General features: G+C 52.8%; 2 protein-coding genes across 2 annotated transcripts; both read right to left on the reverse strand.

Annotated features, from left to right (window-relative positions):
- Positions 1-14,811: 14,811 nt before the first annotated feature.
- LOC134739169 (sperm motility kinase 2B-like) lies at positions 14,812-21,716 on the reverse strand. Its single transcript, XM_063661737.1, has 2 exons — positions 21,501-21,716; positions 14,812-21,039 (listed from the first exon to the last, which is right to left on the reverse strand). Exons 1-2 carry the CDS (start codon positions 21,714-21,716, stop codon positions 20,773-20,775), a joined length of 483 nt encoding a protein of 160 aa, XP_063517807.1. The 3' UTR covers positions 14,812-20,772.
- On the reverse strand, positions 14,812-22,866 carry LOC134739170 (mucin-1-like; the record flags this gene model as incomplete). The annotated part of the gene is made up of 1 exon (XM_063661738.1): positions 14,812-22,866. A coding segment is annotated over one exon (618 nt), but the record flags the coding sequence as incomplete, so codon positions are not given.
- Positions 22,867-23,538: the final 672 nt, after the last annotated feature.

Here is a 23,538-nt window from a genome sequence, read left to right on the forward strand (position 1 = left end):
TCAAGACAAGCATGAAAGGCTGAACTTAGGCCGGGCATGGTGGCTCATGCCTGTAATCCCAGCAGTTTGGGAGGCCAAGGCAGGTGGATTACCTGAGGTCAGCAGTTGGAGACCAGCCTGCCAACATGGCCAAACCCTGTCTCTACTAAAATACAAAAAATTAACCAGGCATGCTTGTAGGCACCTGTAATCCCAGCTATTTGGGAGGCTGAGGCAGGAGAATTGTTTAAACCTGGGAGGCATAGGTTGCAGTGAGCCAAGATCGTGCCATTGCACTCTAGCCTGGATGACAGAGTGAGACTCCATCTCAAAAAAAAAAAAAAAAAAAAAAAAAAACGAAAAATAAAACAAAACCAATCGTTTCACAACTTCACAACTCTTACTATAAAGCCTATTTGGATTTAGTAAATACTAAGGCAAAGGTCTGTATTACCAAAGCTGGTCTGGGAGCTATTTCTGGCAGCAGACCCAAACCCTGCAACCTGTGGGCGAAGCTGCTGAAGCTTGCTGAAGAGGGCCTGCTATTCCGGGCTCTCCTGCTCTTGCAGTTGTGGCTAGAGGCTGGCCTGGTGCCAGGCTGGCTCCATGGGGTGGGCCGTCTGGCAGGGAGGCCTGATGTTTGTATTAGCACAGAAGCTATCCCAGTCCACCCTTGCCGAAGCTGTGGCGGGGCCTACCTGCTCCTTCCCTGAAGTGCTCAGTAACAGAGTTGGAGTTGGGGTGGGAGGCTTGGTATTTGTCCCAAGCTTCCCTCCTCCTGAGATCCAGAGTTTCACAAGTGAATCTTGAGCAACTGCCCACGGTCTCTTGGCATTGAGCCCAGGGCAAACAAGGTTCTTTCTTTTCTTCCAGGAGCTCGAGGCTAATGGAGTCAAAGCAGCTGTGGTCAGTGAACAGGAAAAGGCAGCCTTTGATGAGGCTGGGGGGCTGGGGAGGGAAGATTCCAAACAGCAAAGGAGCTTGAGCCTCAGTAGGGCCTGGCGATACTAGTGGGAGAATGGCCTTTCCTGGGGACCCCCCGCACAGCCAGGAGCAGCTGTTGTCAAGGTGGGCTGTGTCCCAGCCCCGCCAGCTCAGCCTTTTCAGGCTGGTGCTCATGAGTGCACAGGACGCCTTTCAGAAGGAGGATTCTAAATCCCGGGGGTCTGTAATGGCACAGCCATATGTCTGAGCCCAAGACAAGAGAACTACATGTGTTTTTGCCACACTTCTTGCCAGTGCTGTCCATATTTGTATACATAATTTTTTGTTTGTTTCTTTTCTTTGAGACAGAGTCTCACTCTTGTCACCCAGGCTGGAGTGCAGTGGCACGATCTCAGCTCACTGCAACCTCTGCCTGCTGGGTTCAAGCAATTCTTCTGCCTCAGCCTGCCAAGTAGCTGGGATTTACAGGCACCCACCACCACGCCCAGGTAATTTTTATATTTTTCACAGAGATGGGGTTTCGCCATGTTGGCCAGGCTGGTCTCAAACTCCTGACCTCAGGTGATCCAGCTGCCTCAGCCTCCGAAAGTGCTGGGATTACAGGCGTGAGACACCGCACCCGGCTCTTGTGCACATAATTTTATTTTATTTGAGACGGAGTCTTGCTCTGTTGCCCAGGCTGGAGTGCAGTGGCATGATCTCGGCTCACTGCAACCTCCGCCTCTCAGGCTCAAGAGATTCTTGTGCCTCAGCCTTCCAGGTAGCTGGGACTGTGTACCACCATGCCTGGCTAATGTTTGTATTTTTAGTAGAGTTGGGGTTTCACCATGTTAGCCAGGTTGGTCTCGAACTCCTGGCCTCAAGAGATCCGCCCGCCTCGGCTTCCCAAAGTGCCTTGGATTCCCAAAGTGCTGGGATTACAGGTGTAAGCCATCATGCCTGGCATGTGCACATCATTTCAATAACTGATATTTTTGAAAACATTGTTTATTGACATAATTTATATACAATAAAATGTATTATTTACAAGTATGTCTTTCAATAAGTTTTGGCAAATTTATACAGTTATGTAACCACCATTTCTGGCAAACCAAAAAGCTGCCATCTGTCCCTTTATAGTCATATAAATAGACTTTTCTAAAATGTCATGTAAATAGAATATCTTAAAAATTTTTATTTCTATTTTTGTAAATTAAAAAAATTATTTAGAAAATTATGAATCATATAGTCTTTTATATCTGGCTTAGATTTTTAAACTGTGTGTGTGTCTGTTTGTGTGTGTGTGTGTGTGTGTGTGTGTGAAGAAGAAATATATCAGCAAGGTAAAACATTTGAGCGGTTCCAAAGGGTAAACATAATTATTCATCTAATCCCATCTGATTCCTTCAGAAGCAAACACCATCTTGTTTTTGTGTGTACTTTCAGAAACACAGAAGGATGTAAATATAACTAAGAAATTGGCCGGGCGCAGTGGCTCACGCCTGTAATCCCAACACTTTGGGAGGCCGAGGTGGGCAGATCACGAGGTCAGGAGATCAAGACCATCCTGGCTAACACGGTGAAACCCCGTCTCTAGTAAAAATACAAAAAATTAGCCAGGTGTGGTGGCAGGCGCCTGTAGTCCCAGCTACTCGGGAGGCTGAGGCAGGAGAATGGTGTGAACCTGGGAGGCGGAGCTTGCAGTGAGCCGTGATTGGGCCACTGCACTCCAGCCTGGGCAACAGAGCGAGACTCCATCTCAAAAAATAATAATAATAATAATAAATAAAAATGAAAAAAAAAAGAAATAGACACCCATCACAGGCCAGGTGTGGTGGCTCACACCTGTAATCCCAGCACTTTGGGAGGCCAAGGCAGGCAGATCACCTGAGGTCGGGAGTTTGAGACCAGCTTGACCAACATGGAGAAATCCTGTCTCTACTAAAAATACAAAATTAGCTGAGTGTGGTGGCGCATGCCTGTAATCTCAGCTACCCGGGAGGCTGAGGCAGGAGAATCCCTTGAACCCGGGAGGCGGAGATTGCAGTGAGCAGAAATCGCACCATTGCACTCCAGCCTCAGCAATAAGAGCAAAACTCCATCTCAAAAAAAAAAAAAAGAAAAAAGAAATAGACATCCATCACATACACATATGCTTATTCTAGTCACACTTTCCTCTTCTGATTTTTTTTTTTTTTTTTCTGAGACGGAGTCTCACTCTGTCACCCAGGCTGGAGTGCAGTGGCACAATCTCGGCTCACTGCAAGCTCCGCCTCCCGGGTTCACGCCATTCTCCTGCCTCAGCCTCCCGAGTAGCTGGGGCTACAGGCACCTGCCACCACGCCCAGCTAAATTTTTTATATTTTTACTAGAGACAGGGTTTCACTGTGTTAGCCAGGATGGTCTCGATCTCCTGACCTCGTGATCCGCCCCGCTTGGCCTCCCAAAATGCTGGGATTACAGGCATGAGCCACCGCGCCCAGCCACCTCTTCTGATTTAATATATTCTGGTGATCAATTCACATGAGCTCCTATAGAACTATGCATTCTTCCTTCAAAGGCTCCATGGTACAGATGTGCTAGAGCTGATTTAGCCACTCCTCTGATGGATTTAGATTCTTGACAGTATTTTGCTAATGCAAACCATGAATTGAAAGTTATAGTGTGCTTTTTTTTTTTTTGAAGTTGAGGAGCTCCTAAGAATCAGAATGGTAATCAGAAAACCTCGACCTTCCTTCATGGTTTGTAATCGCCTGATGGGGTCTTCCTGCCCACTGCACAGACAAAACCAACTCATTGAGACTGTGGCATTGCAATAAAGAGTTCAACTGATGCGAGCCTAGCCATGCCACCTGGGAGATGGAGTTGCTGCTCAAATCAATCTCCCTGAAAATGTGGAAGCTGGGGTTTCACCAGGGTGGTTTGGTGGGCGGGGGCTAGAGGAATGGGTGCTGCTGACTGGTTGGGGATGCAGTCATAGGGGTGCGGGAAATGCTCTTTTTGCACTGAATCTGCTTCCAGGTGGGGCCATAGGACTGGTTGAGCCAAGAGTCAAGGGTCCAGGTGGGATCATCCAGTCGTCAGAAATGCAAAAACCTGAAAGGATTTTTGGTTGAAATGAAAGGGTTGCATTTCAAAAGGCCAATCTTAGATTCTATAATAGTGAACTGGGAAAGTTGCAAATCTTGTGATCTCCGGAATAATGACTGGTAACCATTTAACTGAATTCTGAGCAGAATTCAGGCGGCCTTTCAGTAGTTGGCTCCGGGGGTGGTGGGAACCAAGTGGGCAAGACGGCTGAGGCTCAGCCACACACACAGAAAGTACTGGCCCTGTGTGAAAAGACAGATGCTAGGACAAACGTGGGGACCTGATGTGACAGCCGTGGGAACAGCAGTGCCATGGTGATGTTTAATGGATAATTGTCAGTGAGTGCTGTCGGCTCCACTTTCAAGGGACATCCAGAAGCCAGCCCTTCCCCCCACCCCTGCTGCCACCCCTCTGGTCCTGCCACTGTCATCACTTGCCTGGATCCTTGCAGTGGCCTCTCTGGGCTCCCTCCCTCCACCTACCCACCCCTGGGTCCCTGGCCCACGCAGCATCCAGAGGGCTCCAGGTCCCCATCACACTCCTCCTCTTCTCAGAAGAGGCTCCCCCACCGGGGTAAAGGGCAGAGTCCTTCAGGGCCCTGTGTGAACCCCTGCTCCCTTGACCTCTGAGTCCTCACCTCCTCTTACCCTCCCCCGGCTCCCCATCAGCCACACAAGCCTCCTCGCCATTCCGCCAACGAGCCAGGCACCTGCAGACCTCCAGGCCTTTGCATTGGTTGAGTCCTCGGGCCAGGCCGGCTCTTCCCAGATGCGGACACAGCTCACTTGCCCACTTCCTTTAAGCCTTTGCTTCCACTTTACCTAACATGCCAACACCACCCACCCACCCCAGCTCGATCTTACTCCTAAGCATATTTTCAATCGAACACACACGTATCTCTATTTACCACCATTGTTGTCTGGCTTTCCTCACTGAAATTGGAACCCTGAAGACAGGAATTTTCCTGTTTTGTGCATGTGGTAACTGCTCAGCAACTCGAACAGTGCTGGGCACATGGAGTAGAAGCTCAATAAATATTTATTGAATAAATGAATGAATAGTGTTTGCTGAAAGAACCTTCACACGCAGAAATATTTCAAGTGTTGCTGCAATTCCCAACCAGCAAGATGCAGAGGAAAACCTTGAGAAGAGGACCCAGAGAAGGAAAGCACGGTGTTTACACACCAGCACCTGAGATAGCGAAAATGCCAGCTCAGAGCTGGAGCCTGGTCAAGGAGGACAAAGGTCCTGACAAGGACTGTACCATGCAGAGATCACTGCCTGCTACCTGGGGTATGAGACTCTCCTCGATTCAACAATATTCTGATGAAACAGTCAATCTGATTCCTAACAGGAGGGGCCAAGGCAAGGTGGTCTAGCTAGCCAATAGGATTGAATGACAAGCACAGACCCATGCCAGAATTAGAAGCCAGGCAGGAGTTTCCACAAATGCACTTTCTTGGTGCTGAGTGCTGAGACCACAAAGCCACAGAAATGAGGCTTCTTGGTTTGATTGCAGACTCAGCAAAAATGAACTTAATCCTGCTCCCCATGGCTGGGTCATGTCCTGGGGAGGCACCAGTGTTAAGCTTGGCCTGCTTCAGTATATAGTTTTTAACCCTATGTGTGTTCTGTTGTGACTCTGGACATCTAGACATCTGTGCAGGGGGGCTGGTGAGGAAACCAGTCTCCCTGGCAGGCCTAGATGTAGCCTAGCCTGAGGCGGGAGGGGACCACAGGTGGGGCTGGTTGTTCTTTCAGCCTCCCTGGCATAGATCAAGGTCAGCTTGGCCAAGCTTCTGCAGTGGCTGGCTGTCATGTGGGGGAGGGAGGCAGTCCCCAGAGCAGGAATGCCTTCCCTGGGGCTCGTTTCCTTGCAGGGGAAGAGCCATCCTCCCCTCAGTGCCTCCTTCACTAAAGCCTATAGGAGGCGAGTGACCTGGGGAATCCGTGCCCCAGGGGCAAACCTCTGGGCTCTGGCTTAGCCCCACCCTGGGGAAACATTCACAGCCCCTCAGGAGGAGAGCCCTGCTGCAAGAAGACTCTAGGGCAGGGCCCAGCTGCCAGGTCCTGGGCTGTTGGTGATGGTACCCCAGGCTACAAACTCTCTTGGCCTGGGGGCAATTCCCTTCCCTGGTTACAATAGATTCCCACCCCGCCCTGCCCTACTGCCTGCCCCTGGGCAGGGAGGCATGGGAAGATGGCAGGAGAGGGGAAACAGGCCAGACAGGAGGAAGAGATGATGCCCTGGGCCAGGTGGTCACTGCACCTGCTGAAGTGGGAAACTCTGGCTTCTCCCAGTAGAAACTTCAGGATCCTCAAAATTGGACCAGCAAATAAACTTAGTGACAGTCACACCAACCTTCTGGAAACTCATAGTAGGCGTCCACTGCCCCTGCGGGTCCCCAGGACCCCTCTGCCTGTGGCCTCGGGGACCCAGTACTGTACTTCCAATGCTCTGCAGACACCCCTAGGGCTTGAATCCCATCTCACTGATTCCATAAATACTGATTTGTGGCCTACTGAGTGTGAGGCCTCTGTGGCTGTGAGGGAGGCAAGGTCCCTGCTCCAGTGGGAGTGACAGATGTAAAATAGGACGACTTCAGAACCTGGGAAGGGGGACAAAGCAGAGTACTGGGAAGTGGGTGGGCGCGGGGCAGCCTGGGATGGTGGAAACAGCAAATCTTTGCCATCCGTTCCTGGCCGGATATCACTGGGGACGCTACCTCATCTCTCTTCAGCCTCAGTTTCCTCACCTTTACAGTGGAGCTGGAGCCCCCCCACTACCAGACCCCACTCTCTGGGCTGCCTCTAGGAAGCCTGCCCTGCTCAGGCCTGCTCCCCGTCTCCATGGTTGTTAGTCCCTCCTGAAAATGTCCCCCCAAAAGGAGGCTGCTGGCCGCAGAGGGAGATGAACGACCCAAGGTTGCCCGGCCTGTACCTAGGGCCCTACGGCTCCTGAGGTCCGGCCTGGGTGGACCCTAGAAGGGGCTTTCTCTGTCTGTGGGTTTTGCCCTGGTTCCTGGAGCCCTTTCCCTATGGGCACCTCTCAGCATGATTAACACAGGCAGACAGGACCTGAAGGGGCCGCTGGTCCTTCTGAAAATGTTTACCAGGCAGTGTGAGTGTGGGGAGGCCATGCGCAATGTGTGGGACTCTGCCCTGCACCCGCTCACAGCCTCAGCCCTTCAGAGCCACTGGTAGTGATTTGCTGCAGGGTCACCCTGATACTTATCTGAGGTCGCTTTTCCTTTCAGTTTTCCTGAGAAACTGAGAGGATCACATGACTGCATGCCACCTAAACTAGGATGTGCACAGCCCACGTTCTGTGCAAGGAGGGTGCAAAGCAGCACAGTGTCTGTGACCCACCTGCCACTTTCCCAATGCTACTACAAGATTTGCAAGAAACAGTCGTTTATCAGGAACCATCTTTATGAAAAAAGATAAAGTAGAGCAGGGCAGGGGAGAAGTGCTGCAGACTCCCGCTTTGCTGGGCACACGGCAGCGTGGGCATCTCACCAGGCTCCTCCCCAAAGCCGTTGGTGTCCACTGTCAATGTTCTTGGACCTCAGGGCCTTTGTCCTCTCCAACCTAAATGCAGGGAGACATTTGACATGGACTCTCTCAGATGTTTTGCAAAATGCAACACATTCTCATTGACTCTGGTCACTCTGCTGTGCACTAGATGTCAAAACCTCTTCCTCCTGTCCAGACTTCGGTCCTTTGACCAACAACCCCCCATTCCCTCCCTCTGCTGCTCTTCAGCCCCTGGTCACCATCCATCTACTCGCTACTACTGTGGGGTCAACTTTTTTAGATCAACACTTCTGGAACATCACGTGGAATTGGTCAGCCGAGACAGGCAGATCACGAGGTCAGGAGATCGAGACCACGGTGAAACCCTGTCTCTACTAAAAATACAAAAAATTAGCCGGGCAAAGTGGTGGGCACCTGTAGTCCCAGCTACTCAGGAGGCTGAAGCAGGAGAATGGCGTGAACCCGAGGGGTGGAGCTTGCAGTGAGCCGAAATCGCGCCACTGCACTCCAGCCTGGGTGACAGAGTAACACTCTGCCTCAAAAAAAAAAAAAAAAAAAAAAAAGACAGAATAAATAGTAAATAGTAAAATGCAAGAAGTGAGGCTTCACCACCCCACCTAGTTGATTCTTGTCTTCAGCTGGGCAACTATGTTGGAGCAATCTTATTACTCCTTTTCTTTGGTGAACACATGCAACACAATCTTAATAGATTTGAAAGATGCATCGTCTAGCAGCCCTGTGGCAGCCCCAGTTTCTTTGCTTTTCTTTTTTTTTTGAGACAGAGTCTCACTCTGTCCCCCAGGCTGGAGTGCAGTGGCACAATCTCTGCTCACTGCAAGCTCCACCTCCCGGGTTCACACCACTCTCCTGCCTCAGCCTCCTGAGTAGCTGGGACTACAGGTGCCCGCCACCACGCCCGGCTAGTTTTTTGTATTTTTAGTAGAGATGGGGTTTCACCATGTTAGCCAGGATGGTCTTGATTTCCTGACCTCGTGATCCTCCCGCCTTGACCTCCCAAAGTGCTGGGATTACAGGCATGAGCCACCGCGTCCAGCTGCGGCAGCCCCAGTTTCTTGTTGGCTAGGCTGACGTCACAGCCTTGGGCTGCCCAGCTTGGACAACACTGGCTTCCTGTGATGATTGTCGCTGGGCCAGGGACATTTCTGGGTCTCTGCCACTGCTGCTGGTGGTGTGGGTGGAGGGAGAGGCCACAGCGTCACGCTGGGGGGCTTTGCTAAAACTGTCCAGCTTCCTCTGCAGGCCGGCAGGGGCACTGGCAGGAACAGTGGTCTTCTGCTGAATGCTGAATATGGGACAAGCTGGCTCGCTGTGAGCCTGCTTCGGTGGGAGAGAGAAGGTGGAAACTTCAGTGGATAGAGAAGGACAGGTGGGAACCCCAGGAGGAAGGGACCGTGGTCTGATGGTGGACTGCTTCTTTTGTTTGTTCTAAAATGAGGTAGGTGGCCATAGGATAGTGAAACGCTTTTTCTTTGATTGGCACAGAGATGTTCTTGGCCTGGAATCCCATGGCCACCATGAGCTGGGTGGTTTGGGGTTCAGGTGGTCCAGTAGTGGCTCTTTGTATGTTGTCCGTGGCATCTCCTGGCCACAGTTCACCCACCAGTCCCTCAAAACTTCTTTCAGTGGGGGCCACTCCCTGGGGTCTATTGTTAGTAACTTTTGAATGAGTCTTTCAAGTTGAAGGGAAAAAAAATGGTGAGGCGTGGTAGCTTCCTGTGAAAATTTGATTCTTGAGGTCCATCGTGTTCCCTGAATAGAAGGGTAGGGCCCCGGCCACCATATGGTAGAGTATGATGCCGAGGCCCCATATGTCCATGGCAGGGCACTGGTACCCCAGCCCAGGAAGAGTTCTGAGCAGGAATGGTGGCCTTCTGCCTTCACTTCTTGCCCTCCTTGGGCAGTCAAAAATTAAAAGTGGGAACAGCTGGCTCCCTTTGAGCCCTCTTTGGTTCCGCAAGGAAGGCAGACTTTGTCAGATGGGGAAGTACAGGTGGGACCCCCAGGAGGAAGGGCTGTGCTCCAATGATGGAGCGCTTCCTCCTCTGTACTTTTCTCTACCCCAGGATTAGGTACGTGGCCATGGGATAATCACATACGTATTTTTTATGGGGGAGAATATTGATTCCGAGATGTGTGCTGCTTGGAATCCCATGGCCACCATTACCAGGGTTGTAGGGGGCATAGGTTTCCAGGATCTCTGTATGGTGTCAGCAGTGTCTTCTGGCCGGCATTGACCCAGGGGTCCCACATCAGCTGGTTTAGTGGGGGCCACTCCCTGGGGTCGAGGCTGAGGAATTGTTTTACTAGTGTTTCCAGTGGAAACGAAGAAATAGGAGGGGAGTCATACTGTCACATAGCCTGAGGCAGGAAGGGACCACGGGTGGGGCTGGATGTTTTTCAGCCTCCCTGGCAGAGATCACTGACAGAGTGGTCAGCTTGGCCAAGTTTCTGTGGTGGCTGGCAGAAGAGGGAGAGGGAGGCAGTCCCCAGAGCAGGAATGCCTTCCCTTGCGGGGGAAAAACCGGCCATCCTCCCCTCAGAGCCTCCTTCACTGCAGCCCGTGGGAGGTGAGTGACCTGGGGGATCCGTGCCCCAGGGGCTAACCTCTGGGCTCTGGCTTAGCCCCACCCCAGGGAAACATTCACAGACCCTCCTGAAGACAGCCTTGCTGCAGGAAGACTGGCGGCGGGACGTGGGGGGCGCCCAGCTGAGAGAGTTCTGGGCTGTTGGTGGCAGTAACCCAGGCTCCAAACTCTCTGGGCCTGGGGGCAATTCCCTTCCCTGGGTACAACAGATTCCCACCCCGCCGTGCCCTACTGCCCGCCCCGCAGGGAAGTGGCCCAGGAGAGGAGGCGTGAACAGGTATCCCAGTGACTCGAGTCGGGGTCAGCCTGGGTAGCATGGCCCGCGGAAGACAGACCGGGCGAACGGGGCAGGCCCCAGGCTACCGAGCAGCAGCTGACAGGCTGTCCGGCGGCGTCGGGTCTCCATAGATACGGGGGTGGGGCCAGGAGGCGGTGAGCGGCGGCGGGCGGGGCTTTTAACGGCCATCGGCCCCTCCCAGCCTGGACAAAGACGCAGAACCCGGCCTGGGAGGCGGAGCTCTGCGGGCGGCCGGGGCCGCCTCCTTCCAGGCGCTGCTGCCGCAACACAGGCGGGCACTCTCTGCAGGTCCCGCGGCTCCCGCGGCTTGCGGCCTGCTCAGCGCCTCCAGAGGCCTCAGGTGAGGGTCACCCCCCGCAGCTTGGGGTCACTCCCCTGAGCCCCCAGATCTTCCCATGGATCCTTTGGAGGCCTGGGTTTTGGAGTTTGTCCTTCCTAAGTGCCGCCCTCCGGGCGCGGCTGCTCCAGGACCACAGGTGACCGAGTGCGGCCGCGTCCCCTGCGGGCCACCCATCAAGGGCATAGGGGAGAGGCGCCTCAAGGCGCAGTGACCAGCCCTGCCCCGGGGTGACCCTCAGGGTGGGGAGGGGGCACTAACTCGGGTCCTCTCCCCCTAAGGCTCCTTCCTCACCTGGGGTGAAGGGCTCCCAGTCCTAGCACCTCAGGGGCCTTCCTGTTTCATTCATGCCAACAAGTGAACATTGAGCATTTGCAGTGTGCAGTGACAGAGAAGACAGACACGCTGGCCACTGGGTGGGGGAGGGAGTCTAGTCTATCAGTGCAGAAAACTCCCCATAGAGGTGGGGGCTATGACGGAAACACCAGGAAAAGTGATGGTGGAAGATGGGGGTGACCCTACTGCAGATGGGGTGCTCAGGGAGGGCTTCTCTGAGGAGGTGACATTAACTAGATTGACAAAAGGGATAATCAAGGCTTGTGAAAGTTTTTTTTTTTTTTGAGAGCGAGTCTCGCTCTGTTGCCTAGGATGGAGTGCAGTGGAGCGATCTTGGCTCACTGCAAGCTCCACCTCCTGGGTTCACACCATTCTCCTGCCTCAGCCTCTCCCGAGTAGCTGGGACTATAGGCGCCCGCCACCACGCCCAGCTAATTTTTTTGTATTTTTAGTAGAGACGGGGTTTCACCATGTTAGCCAGGATGGTCTCGATCTCCTGACCTTGTGATCCGCCTGCCTCGGCCTCCCAAAGTGTTGGGATTACAGGCGTGAGCCACCGCGCCCGGCCGAAAGTCTTTTAAGAGAGGGAACAGCAGGGCCCAGCGGGGTGTCCCAGGGATAAAAATAGGGCAGTAGGTGAAGGCGGGGGGTGTGAGCCAGGCAGGCAGGGACCAGTCACCATGTGATGGGTGCAGGGGTGGGACCCACGGAGGCTCTGAAAAAGGCCTGGGCCTCAGAAGATGGGGAAGCAGGAGGACCCACTTAGAGGCCTTCACAACCTTCTAGGGCACAGGCCAGAATGCGGTATAGGTTTCAGAAGGGGGCTGGGTCCCTCACGCTCTTCTTGAACCGAAAGGGCTCCAGGTTCTTGGGCCCTTTCCACGCAGACATGGTTCTAGGGCCCCGGCTACACAGACACCCTTCTGATGGTTGTCGTCTGCAGCCAGACGGGGCGTGGGCTGACCCGCCCCTTCCTTTGCCAAGTGGACAGATGAAGGGAGCCTCTGAGGGCAGGATTGCTGGACTGTGAATTGGACTTGGAGTGTAATCCAAACCCCGCACGGGCCCTGCCTCTTCTCTGGAGCTTGGCTTCAAGAAAACTGGAACAAGGGATGGCAAGACCAGCTCTCAGGACCCTTGCTCCTCCACCCCGTGATGCTTTTAGATGGTTCTCAGGGGCCGCCTTTTTCAGGAAGAATTCTCGGGCTATAGGAAAGTAAAGGGAGGAATCGTGCTTTGAGTGGCACTTTGATCAGGCTCTAGACTAGGTGTTGGTTTGATGGGGTTTGCTTTTCCTCCCGCCTCATACCCCTTCACAAAACCTGAGTCCTGGCTAGGCCGGGAGTGAGATTCCTGTTTCTAGATTTTCATCATTCCGTGTTGCGTAGGAGGAGGTCTGGGGGGAAAGGGGACAGATACTAGCAAGTATATAGAAGATATATATGCACCAGGCTCTGGAGCAGCTGCTGACATCTGGTCCAGCGGCCATGGAGACGGGGGCGGGGCCAGGTGGCAGTGACGCAGCGGGGGGCGTGGCTCCCAACGGCCAACGGCCCCGCCCAGCCTGGGCAGAGTAGGAGCCGGGACTGGGAGGCAGAGCCAGAGACCCGTAAGCGGAGCCGGGAGCCGAACCCCTACGAGCTTGCCCAGTAGGGAGCTCAGGATCCCCAAGATTGGACAGGCAAATAAGCTTAGTGACAGTCCCACCAGTCTTCCCGAGAGTCATGGTAGGCATCCGCTTCCCCTGCGGGTCGCCAGGCCTGCTCTATCAGGCGACCTTGGGGACGGACCCAGGGCTGCATTTCCAATGCTCTGCAGACACACCTCCGGCTTGAATCCCAGGGTCTCACTGATTGTACAAATATTGATTGAGGGCCTCCTGGGTGCCAGGGCTGTGTGGCTGTCAGGGAGGCAAGGTCCCTGTTCCAGTAGGGGTGACAGGTGTAAAACAGGATGACTTCAGAACCTGAGAATGGGGACAAACCAGAGTACTGGGAAGTGGCTGGATGGGTGCGGGGCAGCCTGGGACGGGGTAAACAGTAAATGTTTGCCATCTGTTCCTGGCCAGATTTCATTGGGGATGCTACCTGATCTCTCTTCAGCCTCAGTTTCCTCACCTGGACAGTGGAGCTGAACCCACTCCCCACTATCTGACCCTGCTCTCTGGGCTGTCCTTCGGGAACCCGCCCTGCTCAGGCCTGCTCCCCACCCTCCATGGCTGTCAGCCCCCCAGGAGAAGAATGTCTGCCATACGGAGGCTGCTGGCAGCAAAGGGAGATGAACAAGCCAAGGTTGCCCGGCCTGCACGCTGGCCCAGGTGGACACTTGAAAGGAGTTTCTCTGTTTGTGGGTTTTTGCCCTGGTGCATGGAGCCCCTTCCCTATAGTCCCTTGAAGCAGCCCAGCTCTATGGGCTGGAAGCCCTGGCTTCTGAAGACGAGATGTCAAGCTCTACCACAGGTCACAGCCAGAAAGAATTCTGGCCTTGTCCAATGAAAGTAAAAGCCAGGCCTGGGGAAGGTGCCCTCTCACAGGACAGCACTTCCAGAGGGGGCACAGCAGCAAGGTGGAGGGACAGACTCTGATGGGCCCTTGGGGAGCTCAAGCAGAACACACAGGGGCCCTCTTTCTGGGGGTACAAACTGGCATTGGGTGGAGGGACCTTCACCCCAATGTGGATTTAAAGGACAGCAGCTCACTGAGGAGACAAGGAGCGCCATAACACTCCCACCCTCTCCTGAGCCTGCTTCTTACTTCCTCGTCCTGTTCTTTATTGGGGAAGGAGAATCTTATCTGACTGGGGGAACTCCAGGACTGACCCTGGCCACCATCAGTAGTGGGTAGGGTAACCGCATGTTCAAGGTTGCCACACTGAGATGCTGGCCATGCGCAAGGGTGGGGCCTTCTGGACCTACCTCAAGCTCCTTAGGAACCCACAAGGAAGCTCCTTGATGGGTGCTGATGGGCATCTGCACCCACAGATTCACTGCCCGACACGGACAAACCGGGTTCCTGGGAAGCTGGAACCTGCCTTATGAAAGCCCCCATTCCCACCACCCCCTCCATCCCTTGGGGCTGCTGCTGTGTCTTGCCATCAACCCTCCCCTGACACCCAGCATGCCTGCCTCGTCCAGAAGCACTCCTACGTCAGGCCTCTGAGGGGGAGCGCTTCATGCCACTTTATCAAAAGGGGAAACCATCAAAGCAGAAAGGCCAATGCCACACTAGACAGCCAGGAGCCCAGTAGAACAAGTGGCCCCGAAAGGCGCTTTGGGGACCACACCCCGCTACTGACCCCAGCACAGTCTGGTTCCCAGGGCTTCAGGATCCTCCTGGGGACCTCTCAGCATGATTAACACAGGCAGACGGGACCTGAAGGGGCTGCTGGTCCTTCTGAAAATGTTCACCAGGTAGTGTGAGTGTGGGGAGGCCATGAACAATGTGTGGGACTCTGCCCTGCACCCGCTCAGAGCCTCAGCCCTTCAGAGCCACTAACAATGATTTGCTGTGGGTGGGGTCACCCTGATACTTCTCTGAGGTCGCTTTTTCTTTCAGTTTTTCTGAGTAACTGAGAGGATCACTTGACTGCATGCCACCTAAACTAGGGTGTGCACAGCCTGCGTTCTGTGCAAGGAGGGTGCAAAGCAGCAGAGTGTCTGTGACCCATTTGCCACCTAATGTTACTACAAGATTTGCAAGAACTGGTCATTTAACAGTAACAATTTTTATTTAAAAAGATAAAAGAGAGCTTTGCAGGAAACTGCTGTAGGCTCCCACGTTGCTGGGCAGACGACAACCTGGGCGTCTCGCCCAGCTCCTCCCCACAGCCATTGGCATCCACTGTCAGGTTTCAATATTCTTGGACCTCAGGGCCTTTGTCCTCTCCATCTAAATGCAGAAAGACACTTGACATGGACTCTCTCAGGTGTTTTGCAAAATGCAACACATCTCATTAACTCTGGTCACTCTGCTGTGCACTAGATGTCAAAATCTCTTCCTCCTCCCTGAGACTTTAGTCCTTTAACTGACAACCCCCCCATTCCCTCCCTCTGCCGCTCTCTGACCCCCGGTCACCATCGATCTACTTGCTACCTCTATGGGGTCAACTTGTTAAGATCAACACTTCTGGGACCTCACGTGGAACTGGTCTCTCTGAGGTGGTGGAGATGCTAAGTAGCAGGATTTCCTCATTCCACAGCGTACACATTTATCCAATCCTCACATTGTACCCCGTGAATGAATACAAGCATGATCTGCCAATTGAAACAATACAATAAAGACAGAAGAAATGCAGGAATTGTGGCCTGACCACCCCAACGACTTGATTTTTGTCTTCAGCCATGCAACTATGTTGGGGCGATCTTACTCCTCTTTTTCTTTGGTGGAGACAGGCAAAAATATTTTAATAGTATGCAAAGGCATCTATCTCCTGGCAGCCCTGCAGCAGCCCCAGCTTCTTGCAGAGGAGGCTGACGTCACAGCCTCAGGCTCCTCAGCTTGGACGATGCTGGCTTCCTGGGATGGTTTTTGGTGTATCAGGGACATTTCTAAGACTTCACCACTGTTGCTGGTGCTCTGGGTGGAAGGGGAGACAATAGGGTCATGCTGGGGGCTTCACTAAAACTTCCTGGCTTTCCCGATCTGGCTTCCTCTGTAGGCTGGCAGGTGTACTGGCAAGAATGGCGGTCTTCTGCCCTGACATCTGGCTTTCCTCGGGAGGCTGAACGTTAAAAGCTGGCTCCCTATGAGCCTGCATCGGTGAGAGAGGGAAGGTGGAAAGTTCAGTGGATGGGGAAGGACAAGTGGGAACCTCAGGAGGAAGGGACAGTTCTCTGATGGTGGAGCACTTCCTCTTTTGTTTTGTGTGCTCTAAAATGAGGTAGGTGGCCATGGGATAGTTGAATTTTCTTTCTACGATTGCCACAGAGATGTTCTTGGCCTGGAATCCCATGGCCACCATGAGCTGGATTGTTTGGGGTTTGGGTGGTCCAGGAGTGGCTCTTCGTATGATATCAGTGGCATCTTCTGGCTACTTTTCACCCATGGATTTTTCATCAGTTACAGTGAAGGACGCTTCCTGGCGTTCAGCATTAGTAATTTTTTAATGAGTCAAGTTGAAGGGCAAGAAGTGGTGGGGCATGGTATCTTCCTGTGAGAATTTTTTCTTGAAGTTTGGAGGCTTCCCTGAGTAAAAGGGCAAAGCCCTGGCCCTTCTACCTGCTGTATTCCTGGAATACAGTATGACACTGAGGCTTTGTATGTCCCTGGCAGGTCACTGGCACGCCTGGCCCAGGGAGCATTCTGGGACCACGTAGGGGTACATGCCACAAAAAGCTGTCAGCATCTGCCCCTCTCTGTATGTTGTACTGAAGCTGAAGTCCACAATGTATGTTGCCTCCTTCTTTGAATAGGATGTTTTGTGGCTTTAGGTCTGGATGTGTGATTTTTTTGTTGTTGTTAAACTGGCAGTACTGCAGGGCTGACAGAATCTGCCTGAACATGGTCCGGGCCTCCTCTTCCTCCTCGATGTGGCCATGGTGGCATATCTGGTGGTGCGACTCTCCTCCTCTGGTTTACTCCATCACCACCTGGAAGAGCTGAATGATATTTGGGTGATGGAAAGTCTTCAAGATGGCAACCTGGGTCCCAGTTGGCCTATGCTGAGCCAGTTCCCTGTCAGATGGTGTCTATGAACTGATAGTTTTGTATCTCCTTGTCAAGTGAGGTGGAGGGTGATCCCTGCTCCATGGTGCCTCCCGACTATACTGACTACAAATCCTACTTCTAAAAGCTATGCTGTGATGCATAGCACTAACTGTGCTAGCTAGGCTAAGGCCACTGTCGGTGACAATACCCCAGGCTCCAAACCCTCTGGGTCTGAGGGCCGTTCCCTTCCATGGTTACACAGATCCCCACCCCTCCCTGCCCATCTGCCCACCGTGCGGGGAAGGTGCCAAGGAGTAGACATGTGGACAGTCATTCTGGTGTCTCCTGGTGGGGCCAGACTGGGCACCATGGCTGCAAGCACAGACAGGGCAGAGAAGAGGCCAAGGCCACGTGGTGGAGCTGGGTCCAAAACAGGACTCCCAAGGGCAAAGGCCCTGCCCAGACTTGGCACCCACAGTCTTCTGCTGAATGCTATGAGCCCACTTCAGTGAAAGAGGGAAGGTGGAAACTTCAATGTAGAGAGAACAAATGGGAACCCCAGGAGGAAGGGTCTGTGGTCTGACAGTGGACCACTTCTTTCGTTTTGTTTGTTCCAAAACAAGGTAGGTGGCCATGGGATAATTGAATAATTTTTGATTGCCACGGATAGGTTCTCAGCCTGGAATCCCATGGCCACCAAAAGCTGGGTTGTTTTGGGATTCAGGTGGTCCAGGATTTGTTTTTCATGTTGTCAGAGGCAACTCCTGACCACTGTTCACCCACGGGTCCCTCATAACTTCTTCTAGTGTGGTCTGCTCCCTGGGGTCTACTGTTAATAGTTTTTTAATGAGGCTTTTAAGACCTCAGGAAAAGTAGACTGGGGAAAAATAGCTTCCACTTTAAATTTTTGCTGAGAGGACCCTAATGCTGCATGAGCAGAAGGGCAGAACCCCGGCCACCATGTGGTATAAAATTACTCTGAGGCTCTGAATATCCATGGTGGCGCATTGGTAGCTCTGGCCTAGAAAAAGTTCCGGGGCCATGTAGGGGTAGGCGCCACAAAGGGCTGTCAGCTTCTGCCCATCATGGAATGTGGTACCGAAGCTGAAGTCTGCGATCTTAACGTTACCGTCCTCATCAAGGATGATGTTTTCTGGGTTCAGGTCTCCACGCAATTTGCTATGGCACTACTGCATGGCCGACAGAATCTGCCTGAACGTGGTCTAGGCCTTCTTCTCCCTCGTGAGGCCATGGTGGTGTATCGGTTGGGTGGATGTCCTCCTCTTGCATACTCCGTTACTAAATAAATAACTGGTGTCGGGGGTGTCAATCACTTGATACAACTGTACAATATTGAAGTGGCAGACAGACTTTAAAATACTTATCACTCTCTGGAGAGTGATGCCGGGGGAACCAGCCTTGGGGATGATTTTGATGGCCATTTGGGTCCCAATCAGCATGTGATCCTGGACCTCACTGAATGTGCCACGGCCGATGGTGTCCAGGATTTTACAGTTCTGGAGCTCCTGGTCAGGTGTGGTGGAGGCTGATCCCTGCTGCATGGTGCCATCTGTCTACACTGACTATAAAACTAAGTATAGTGACTATGCTAACAATATTGACCCCACCGACTTGATTTTTGTCTTCAGCCGTGCAACTATGTTGGGGTCATCTTATTCCTCCTTTTCGGTGGTGGACACAGGCAAAAACATTTTAATAGAATGCAAGTGCATCTCCTGGCAGCCCTGCGGCAGTCACAGCCTTCTTATTGGCAAGGCTGAAGTCAAAGCCTTGGGCTGCCCAGCTTGAATGACACTGGCTTCCTGGGATGGTTGTTGCTGTGTCAGGGATATTTCTGGGTCTCCGCCACTGCTACTGGTGCTTTTGGTGGAGAAGGCCACAGGGTGTTGCTGGGGAGGTGGTGAGCCAGAGGTTTCTGGGTCTGCACCACTGCCGCTGTTGCTCTGGTATAGGGGTAGGCCACAGGGTCATGCTGGGCGGCTTGTTGAGCCTGGGACGTTTCTGGGTCTCCACCACTGCCGCTGGTGCTCTGGGTGGAGGAGGAGGCCACAGGGTCATGCTTGGAGGCTTGTTGAGCCAGAGAGGTTTCTGGGTCTGCACCACTTTTGCTGATGCTCTGCATGGAGGGGTAGGCCACAGGGTCATGCTAGGCGGGTTGAGCCTGGGATGTTTCTGGGTCTCCACCTCTGCTGCTGGTGTTCTGGGTGGAGGCGGAGGCCACAGGGTCATGCTGGGGCGCTTGTTGAGCCAGGGAGGTTTCTGGGTCTGAACCACTGCTGCTGGTGCTCTGCGTGGAGGGGGAAGCCACAGGGTCATGCAGGGGCCTGTTGAGCCAGGGACATTTGTGGGTCTCCACTACTGCTGCTGCTGCTCTGGGTGGAGGGGGAAGCCAAAGGATCGTGCTGGGGACTTGATTAAAGCTCTCTGGCTTCCTCTGTAGGCTGGCAGGTGCACTGGGCAGAAAGGGGCTCTTCTGCTGAATGCTATGAGCCCACTTCAGCGGGAGAAGGGTGGTGGAAACTTCAACGGATAGAGGAAAAAAATTGTGAACCCCAGGAAGAAGGGTCTGTGGTCTGATAGTGGACAGCTTCTATCGTTTTGTTTGTTCCAAAATAAGGTAGGTGGCCATGGGATAACTTGTTTTTCTTTGATTGCCACGGAGATGTTCTCAGCCTGGAGTCCCATGGCCACCAAAAGCCTGGTTATTTTGGGGTTCGGATGTTCCAGGATTTCTTCTTCATATGCTGTCAGAGGCAACTCCCAGCCACTGTTCACCCATGGGTCCCTCATAACTTCTAGTGTGGTCTGCTTCCTGGGGTCTACTGTTAATAGCTTTTTATGAAGGCTTTTAAGATCTCCAGAAATGTAACTGGGGAAAAATATCTTCCATTTTAATTTTTTTCCGTGAGGACAGCAAGGCTGCCTGAGCGGAAGGGCGGAACCTTGGCCACCATGTGACGTAACATTACTCTGAGGCTCCAAACATCCATAGTGGGGCACTGGCAGCCCTGGACCAGGAACAGCTCTCAGGCCATGTAGGGGTAGGTGCCACAAAGGGCTGTCAGCCTCTGTCCCTCATTGAATATAGTAGGTAAGATGAAGTCTTCGATCTTAACATTATCGTCCTCATCGAGTACGATGTTTTCTGACTTCAGGCCTCTCTCTATGGGCAATTTTTTTTGCTGTGGCAGTACTGCATGGCCGACAGAATCAAACCTGCCTGAACATGGTCCGGACCTCCTTCTCCCTCGTGAGGCCGTGGCGGTGTATTGGTTGTGCGGGTCTCCTCCCCTTGCACACTCCGTTACTAAATAAAACAATTGGTGTTGGGGGTGTCAATCAGTTGATATATTTGTACAATATTGAAGGGATGGAGAGACTTCAAAATACTCATCTCTCTCTGGAGAGTGATGCCATGGGAGCTAGCCTTGGGGATAATTTTGATGGCCATTTGGGTCCCACTCAGCAAGGGATGGGCTAGTTGGACCTCACTGAAAGAGCCACAACCGATGGTGTCCAGGATTTTACAATTCTGGAGCTCCTGGTCAAGTGGGGTGGAGGCCGATCCCTTCTCCAAGGTGCCACCTCTACACTGACTATAAAACTACCCTAGCAGTACTGACTAAGCTAACAATAATGACCCCACCGACTTGATTTTTGTCTTCAGCCATGAAACTATGTTGGGGTCATCTTATTCCTCCTTTTCTGTGGTGGACACAGGCAAAAACATTTTAACAAATGGAAATGCATCTCCCGACAGCCTCACCTTCTTATTGGCAAGACTGATGTCAAAGCCTCAGCTGTACAGCTTGAAAAACGCTGGCTTCCTGAAATGGTTGTTGCCATCAGGGAAATTTCTGGGTCTCCACCACTGCTACTGGTGCTCTGGGTGAAGAAGGCCACAGGGTCATGCTGGGGGGCTTGGTGAGCCAGGAAGGTTTCTGGGCCTCCACCACTGCTGCTGGTGCTCTGGATAGAGGAGGAGGCCACAGGGTCATACTAAAAGGATCGGAGAACCAAGGAGGTTTTTGGTTCTGCCTCACTGCTGCTGGTGCTCTGGGTGGAGGGAAAGGCCACAGGGTCACGCTGGGAAGCTTGTTGAGCCAGGGACGTTTCTGGTTCTCCACCACTGCTGTTGGTGCTCTGGGCAGAAAGAGAGGCCACGGGGTCATGCTGTGGGGCTTGATTGAAGCTCTCTGGCTTCCTCTGCAGGCCGGCAGGTGCACTGGCCAGAAAGGGGCTCTTCTGCTGAATGCTATGAGCCCACTTCAGTAAGAGAAAAAAGGTGAAAACGTCAATGGATAGAGAAAAAAAGTTGGGAACCCCAAAAGGAAAGGACTGTGGTCGGATAGTAAACTGCCTCTTTCATTTTGTTTGCTCCAAAATAAGGTAGTAGGAGGCTATGGGAAAACTGAATAATTCTTCGATTGCCACGGAGATGTTCTCAGCCTGGAATCCCATGGCCACCAAGAGCTGGATTGTTTTGGGATTCAGGTGGTCCAGGATTTGTTCTTCATATGTTGTCAGAGGCGACTCCTGGCCACTGTTCACCCACAGGTCCCTCATAACTTTGAGTGCTGTCTGCTCTCTGGGGTCTACTGTTAATAGTTATTATTGAGGCTTCTGAGACCTCAGGCAAAGTATACTGGGGAAAAGTACCTTCCATTTTAATGTTTTGCTGTGAAGACCCTAACGCTGCATGAGCAGAAGGGCAGAACTTCACCCACCATGTGATATAACATTACTCCGAGGCTCCAAACATCCATGGCGGGGCACCGGTAGCCCTGGCCCAGGAAGAGTTCCGGGGCCATGTAGGGGTAGGTGCCACAAAGGGCTGTCAGCTTCTGTTCCTCATGGAATGTGGTACCAAAGCCAAAGTCCATGATCTTAATGTTACCGTCCTCATCAAGGACGATGATTTCCGGGTTCAGGTCTCTCTCCATGTGAAATTTATTTGCTATGGCCGTATTACATGGCCAACAGAATCGGCCTGAACATGGTCCAGGCCTTCTCCCTCATGAGGCCGTGGCGGTGTATCAGTTGTGCAGGTCTCCTCCTCTTGCATACTCTGTTACTAAATAACTAACTCATGACAGAGGTGTCAATCTGTTGATATAAGTGTACAATACTGACGTGGCAGGGGGACTTCAAAATACTTCTCTCTCTAGAGTGATGCCCAGGGAGCTAGCCTTGGGTATGATTTTGATGACCACCTGGGTCCCAGTCAGCAAGTGATGGGCCAGTTGGACCTCACTGAATGTGCCACGGCCGAGGGTGTCCAGAATTTTACAATTCTGGAGCTCCTGGTCAGGTGTGGTGGAGGCTGATCCCTGCTGCATGGTGCCACCTCACTACACTGACTATAAAACTACTCTAACTCTACTGACTATGCTAATACCAATCTCACCAACTTGATTTTTGTCTGCAGCCATGCAACTATGTTGGGGTCATCTAATTCCTCCTTTTCTGTGGTGGTCACAAGCAAAAATATTTTAATAGAATGGAAATGCATCTCCTGGCACCCCTGTGGCAGCCCCAGCTTCTTGTTGGCGAGACTGATGTCAAAGCCTCAGGCTGCCCAGCATGGATGACGCTGGCTTCCTGGGATGGTTGTTGCTGTGTCAGGGACATTTCTGGGTCTCCACCACTGCTACTGGTGCTCTGGGTGGAGAAGGCCACAGGCTGATACTGGCAGGCTTGTTGAGCCAGGGACGTTTCTGGGTCTCCACCACTGCTGCTGGTGCTCTGAGTGGAGGGGCAGGCCACAGGGTCATGCTGGGGCGCTTGTTGAGCCTGGGATGTTTCTGGATCACCACCACTACTGCTGGTGTTCTGGGTGCAGGCGGAGGCCACAGGGTCATGCTGGGGTGCTTGTTGAGCCAGGGAGGTTTCTGGGTCTGAACCACTGCTGCTGGTACTCTGGGTGGAGGGGGAAGCCACAGGGTCATGCTGGGGGGCCTGTTGAGCCAGGGACATTTGTGGGTCTCTACTGCTGCTGGTGTTCTGGGTAGAGGGGGAAGCCAAAGGGTCGTGCTGGGGGACTTGATTAAAGCTCTCTGGCTTCCTCTGTAGGTCGGCAGGTGCACTGGCCAGTTAGGGGCTATCCTGCTGAATGCTATGAGCACGCTTCAGCGGGAGAAGGGTGGTGGTGGAAACTTTACCATGGATAGAGGAAAAAAGTTGGGAACCCCAGGAGGAAGGGTCTGTGGTCTGATAGTGGACAGCTTCTTTCATTTTGTTTGTTCCAAAATAAGGTTCGTGGCTCTGTTGCCCAGGCTGGAGTGCAATGGCTTGGCTCACTGCAAGCTCCGCCTCCTGGGTTCACGCCATTCTCCTGCCTCAGCCTCCCAAGTAGTTGGGACTACAGGCGCCCGCCACCACGCCCGGCTAATTTTTTGTATTTTTAGTAGAGACGGGGTTTCACCATGTTAGCCAGGATGGTCTCGATCTCCTGACCTTGTGATCCGCCCACCTTGGCCTCTCAAAGTGCTGGGAGGCCAGGCCTGGGATTACAGGCGTGAGCCACCACACCCAGCCCAGGATGTTTTTCATTCGTGGTCAGAGGCAACTTCTGGCCACTGTTCACCCACGGGTCCCTCATAACTTTGAGTGTGGTCTGCTCCCTGGGGTCTACTGCTAATAGTTTTTTAATGAGACTTTTAAGACCTCGGGAAAAGTAGACTGGGGAAAAATAGCTTCCATTTTTAATTTCTGCCATGAGGACCCTAACGCTGCATGAGTAGAATGGCAGAACCCCGGCCACCA

Source organism: Pongo pygmaeus, chromosome 2 (genome assembly GCF_028885625.2).
Source record: "Pongo pygmaeus isolate AG05252 chromosome 2, NHGRI_mPonPyg2-v2.0_pri, whole genome shotgun sequence".
In the NCBI taxonomy this organism is placed as follows: domain Eukaryota; kingdom Metazoa; phylum Chordata; class Mammalia; order Primates; family Hominidae; genus Pongo; species Pongo pygmaeus.

What these genes read in the sequence shown, in the direction of transcription:
- LOC134739169 (XM_063661737.1), bottom strand. Translation starts at nt 21,716, where the DNA reads ATGGAGAGAGACCTGAACCCGGAAATCATCGTCCTTGATGAGGACGGT. An exon ending in GAGTAATGTTATATCACATG is followed by an intron (nt 21,040 to 21,500) that starts GTGGGTGAAGTT and finishes CTCTTACTGAAG; the next exon opens with TGGGCTCATAGCATTCAGCA.